The sequence below is a fragment of the Athene cunicularia genome, assembly GCF_003259725.1.
Source record: "Athene cunicularia isolate RWA chromosome 8 unlocalized genomic scaffold, athCun1 chr8_part1, whole genome shotgun sequence".
Taxonomy (NCBI): domain Eukaryota; kingdom Metazoa; phylum Chordata; class Aves; order Strigiformes; family Strigidae; genus Athene; species Athene cunicularia.
This window is the reverse complement of record NW_020799109.1, coordinates 3787870-3793527: the sequence shown is the minus strand read 5'-3', so window position 1 is coordinate 3793527 and position 5658 is coordinate 3787870. Positions and strand designations below refer to the sequence as shown.

The 5658-nt window shown below is 36.1% G+C and overlaps 1 protein-coding gene across 6 annotated transcripts in view; it reads left to right on the top strand.

The window, feature by feature from the left end:
- The first annotated feature begins 132 nt into the window (after nt 1-132).
- The window catches only part of NFIA (nuclear factor I A), a 346337-nt gene continuing 340811 nt past the window's right edge, over nt 133-5658 (top strand). For 3 of the 6 annotated variants that reach the window (XM_026853503.1, XM_026853501.1, XM_026853498.1), the window contains exon 1: nt 134-383. In XM_026853503.1, the coding sequence (XP_026709304.1) occupies nt 288-383 (96 nt within the window). In that variant the 5' untranslated portion in view covers nt 134-287. Of the gene's footprint in view, nt 384-5658 lie in introns of all 6 variants that reach the window. The other 3 variants (XM_026853504.1, XM_026853499.1, XM_026853502.1) reach the window with 2 other exon arrangements.

Genomic DNA, 5658 nt, shown 5'->3' with positions numbered 1-5658 from the left:
AAAAAAAAAAAAAAAAAAAAAAAAAAAAAAAAAAAAAAGGAGTGAGAGAGAGGGAGAGGGGGAGAGAGAGGGAGAGAGAGAGAGGAGAAGACAGTGCTAGGAGCAGATGACTTTTCATCTCCACTTCACCTTGCCACTGGGTCTGTGAGAGATTGGTTCATTGTCAAGGAGATTTTTTTTTTTTTACCCATGATTCCATATGGTATGGACCGGGCTACATGTTGCCCAACATGCCAGTGCAAATGTTTTCTCAATTAGGTGTCTTATCTCCCGTGAGTTAGCATCAGATGAAGCTTGCTGACAGCATAATGGCAGGGAAAACCTCCGACGGCTCCATCAAATGGCAGCTCTGCTACGACATCTCGGCCAGAACTTGGTGGATGGTGAGTTGGCAGCAGGGCTGCTTTTTTTTTTCTCCCTTTTCTACTTTCCCTCCCTCTTTGACAAAATGTCCCAGACCTCACATTTATCAAATTAACATTTGATTTTTTTCACACTCTTCAGTAGAGCAGCCTCACACTTGTCCCACTTGTGTGCTTTCCCCTGTGTAACAGGAGACCGCACTACAGTTTCCAGGGGGAAGCTTTTTCAATTCTCCTTAAGGGGAAAAAAAAAAAAAAAAGTATGCAAAGAAGTAGTTTGAAAAAGCCTTGTGCAGAGTAACTTGTCTCAGTCGGCTGCCTAACGCTCAGTTTGTTTTACTTTATCTGCTGCTTTCCAGCGTTTGTGTGTGCATTTTTTACCATGCAATATTTTGTAAAGAGGGGAGGTGGAAAGTTCAGTCCGTTATAAAGCAACTCGATTACTGTAAAAGCCTGGAACGGTGTGGTAGTGTTGTGGTGTAAAATTATCACGTGTGAGAGGAGCGTGTTTTGCGAGGTGCTGCCTTTCATCGGAGACCCCGATCTAACTTTTCCCTCCGCTTGTTTACGTTAGAACAGGTTACCGGGCTGTGCTGACCTGGAGCCATGTGTTACAGATCCCACATAGTCTGGCTCTAGCTGCTTTTGGGCGCAATTAAAGTTTCAATAAAGTCCCAACGTGCTCCGTAGAACGAGTTAACTAGCATGTCATGGTCAGCCGGGCCAGACAACCTTTGACATCTTGAATCTATAAGAGGTATAGTGAGTTAGGAGGATGCACAATAGCCCATTGTGGCAGAAGATGCAAGTCCTGTTGTGAGGAAGAGAGTCCTCAAATCATTACTGCCCTCGTTAGCGTGTTGTCCGTTAGGGATTAATTCGTTAGCAGCGCATTTTTAGTTTTCTGTAATTATTATTTTTGTGGCAAGCGTGAATTCTTCCAGTGAGAGGAAAAGTTTGCTGCCAGGACAATGAATGTATTATCCGCTCCTAACTGGACCGTGAACCTCAGCTCATTTCACATAGATATCAGTTAAAAAAGGACTGGCGAGTGGAATTACAAAACAAGGCATGATCACTTTCATTGTATGATACGCTGAAACAAGTCGGGGGCTTTCCCTCCCCCTCGCCGCCCCGGACCAATTTTGGTATCATTTGGAAAGTTTAAGACCTCTGAGGACTTGAAAGACTTTTAAAAGTGAGATCCGGAAGGTTTTTATTCTGCAGCTTGGTGGTGGCCATTGTGTATATCATGTGGCTTGTATTTAAAGGTGTTTGGGCTCGGGTTTTTCCGTTTTGTTTTGTCTAAACTCTTAATTTTTTAACCGTCTATTAGAGGTTTGCCAGTGGTTGCCAGTGAAATGTAACATGCAGCTTTTGGTTAATGGGGATAGGGAAGGCTAACCACTTTACTTATAGTACTGATTTTCCAATTAGACTTTCTGCCAGGGGAAGTTGGAGGGGGAAGGGGTATTTGCATGCACATAAACTGTTGATTATTCATGTGACTTTTTTTTTGTTGTTTGTTTAGCTTGTTAAACCCCTGTAAATAAGGCTATTGATTCTTAGTTATCATTTTCAAAGCAAAGTTTTCAAGTACCTGTTTTAACTACATGATTTATATCATGCTGTGATTTTGCCTTATTCTAAGCCATTTGTATATTTTATTACCACTCTTCTTTTATTGTCTTGTCGGCTGCTTTTATGATGAGGTACGTCCATGTTTATTATTTAATAAGTATCCTCAAATGTTATTAGGCAGTTATTATCACCCTATGGAAAGTGTCCGAGGAAGTTTCATTTCAGTCACATTTATTTCACAGATGTTTTAGTACTACGAATATAATATGTAAAAATGCTGGAAACATTTAGTAATGCACTTGCCTAAAAATAAACAGTTTTATAACCACACATGCTGTTGTTTAGATTAAACATTGCAGAAAGTTCTCCTTAAACTTGAACATCACACCATTTATTTTCTAAGAAAATTAAAAAAAAAAAAATCACTAAAATAGCCTTTTTTTGTAGAAGTTGTGCTAGATGAAAGAGATGTTATTTTTAACTCAAATGAATAATTCAAGATCTTTACAATAGATGTGTTAATTGCAAATAATTTTCGTACAAAGTTTCAATTATTGATGGAGTAATAAGCAGTTTTTCATACAGTCTGTGAATCTAAAACGTACAACAAAAAGTAGATATCTGTTATTTTTTCACCCCCAAACCTCATCACATTTGCCACATTCTTTTAATCAAAAGTAAGCTAGAGAGCAGATTTTAATGTTTTAAAGACAAATAAAGCTTTTAAAATTACCTCATGCATCGTCTGGCTGCACAAAATCTCAGCTGCACAGTGCTAAACTTCGGTTTGGTACTGCCAGCATACAAAGAGATGAGTGAATACCCCTTGCACCCATATGGACTCAGCTGCCAGCACTGTGATATGCAATTTTGCTTTTTAATGAATCGTAAACAATTTGTGTGTCAAACGAGGGAGTTTGTTTTCTTTCTGGAGCAGGTTCTAAATCCATTTTAAGCTATAGCTGTGTACTGTACTGGAGTATTATGCCCAAATTTAAAGGTTCTGTGTCATTTTGATGAAAAGACCTGTTATAATGAAAGAAACGCCTTTATAAAAGGCTGGGTGTAGTAATCTCTCTCTCTTTCTTTCTTTCTTTCTTTCTTTCTCTCTCTCTCTCTCTCTGTCTCTCAACCTCACACTCTCCCTCTTTCACTCCAGTCTATAGCATGTTTATAGCTAGCTAGCTGGAGATAATGGAGATTGGTTGATTGCATGATTAGTAAAATGAATGGATTTTAGCATTGGGCAAAGCAGCTTGCATTTTTGAAAGGTGGCTTTAAAATGCAGAGTTCTAATTTTGACCTTATTTTCTTTCATAGATAATCTTCATTAATGCCCCTTTAATTCACTTTTCCTCATCGCAACTAGTTTTTTCTCTCCAGCCATCTGATGGAATGGCTAATATATTTTATCTTACTTGCCAAAATAGCAAGAGGTCAAAGTAAAAGAAAAACGTTATTTTTCTCTCTTGTAGACGGTTATGAACGTTCCAAACTGTTTCAGTAAAACCCACAGGATTTGTACATTTTAGCGCTAATTGCATCTGTCACCACAGTTTTAAGGCATTTTTTTGACACCTAATCTATTTTTTCTTATGCTTTAATCAAGTGAATACAGAAACAGTTATTATTTTGGCTATATTGTAATGTGGCATTTTAGCAGAAAATTTTCCCCAAAATGCTGTAAATTTGTGTAAGAAAGAATTATATATTTTATATTTAATAGCAAATACTTTAGCCGGTAGAGCAGCCTGAAGATATGAGATTAATTAGTTTGTTGGAAAAATTATCATTATTTTATAATCGTTGCCACTTTTCATTTACATTTGATGCTGTCATAGAGGCACTAAAGGGTTAGTCATAGAAAAGTTTCAGTACTCTGTCTTGCATTTGTTACAAATATGTGCAGCTGTGCTACTTTTATAAACATTTATTTCAAGCTGATTTTTTTTTAATTATTTGCTCTTGCAAGCCAATATGATGTGACTATTATATAGGTTTAATAAGGGATTGTCTGCAAAATTCCTTTGCATGGGGTTATTGAAATACACGTGCAGCAGAGGTATATGCTGGAGTAAAATTCTCAATGATAACACAAAACTAAAGACCCTGGGCCAAATTCTGCTCAAGGTTTACACTGCTATCAGCCTGGAGACAGTGCATTAAGAGGAGGGGAGCAACTCCAGGTCTACTTAACTAAGTGACCAAGAGCCAACTTTAACCCATAATCTGAGTTATCTCAGTCCAAACAGTTTCAAAACTCAAACTGTTCTCCTTTGTGAAATATCTGAAGAAAAAAGCCTCATTAATAAATAAGAAGCCATTTCAAATGACTCAATGTATGAGTTAGCATGCAAACTGCTGTTATTGAATACAACAGCTAAAGCAGATCTTCCAGTCATTTTCCAAAATAATTGTTTTCCAGTTTTGTTTTCCAGCTATCAGTGCACAGTTCAGTGTACATGCCTTTATTTTCTTTAGATGATATAAGGTAAAAGAGAATGTATTAAAAATAGCAGGATTGGATTTGAAATGGTCATTTTGTTACTTTAGAGGTTTTTAACTCAACATCATTTTTTCAGTAAAGCTCTTGGTAAATATTTGTCTTTCACACCTCTGTGCTCCATTTTTTTCAGAGGAATAGCTGAAATTGCTCAGGTAATTTATTCAATAAAACAAAAATTTCAAAATGTTACTAGCATTTCCGTCAATTAAGAATGAATAGAATGCTCACTATAAATCTCATTGCAAATGAGATTAAAAAGAATGGTGCATCTAATAAATATTTAATTTCATCATATGGAAAGCTAATTGTTACTACCAAATCTAAAAATGTCATGAAACACTCAAAAGTAGTATTTCTGGCTGAAATCACTGAGCATATCTATACATACGTGCATATACATACTCTCATCTAAGTTCATCATGGTAATCCCCACATGCTTTGCTGATTTGTGCTTCCTACTTATAACTTGCTGTATATCAAAAAGCATATATTTATTAATAATCATACTGCTCCTGCCTCTACGAAAATAACAAAGTGTGAACAGTGTAACATTGCAGCATGGATTTTCTTTGTTTTATACAGTAACTCTCATTTGTTAATACACTGCTCAGCTGCTGTATGAATGTTTTTAATAAAATTATTCCCTCTCTGTCAGAGTTGCTAAATTCCATATATAACTTATACACGTGTATTCAGTGCATCGTTACACATACTTTATAGCATCTTCATTTTCTATATGTGGCCTCCTTTTGCCTACAAGTATTTGCTCTACTTTTTTTCTACTTTTTCCTTCACCTGTCCTGAATATTGCCTTGAATGTTTCTAATTTAAAGCCAGAGGAGTCAGTGGCTGATTAGAAGACAGGAAATTGGAGGATTAAACTGTCTGGTTGAACTTCCTTTACTTATCAGTACTGTGTAACTTACACTGGATTATAAACTCATTGGGACAATTTCTACAATATTTCAGTACTTCTGTTTTCTTAGTCTTTATTTTTCCGTAGAAAATATAGAAAACAAGGAAAAATGGGTAGTTTTTGGCTAAAAAGCAATACTTTTTAATAACGCTGAAGCACTGGAGGTTTAAATTAAATTTGTATGAATGTTGTTAGAGATGAGAATTCATTCAATTTTAAATCATGCAGGTCTAAAATATATATTTTAAATTAACTTCCATATGTAAACAACCGAGCAACAGATACTTTAGGGG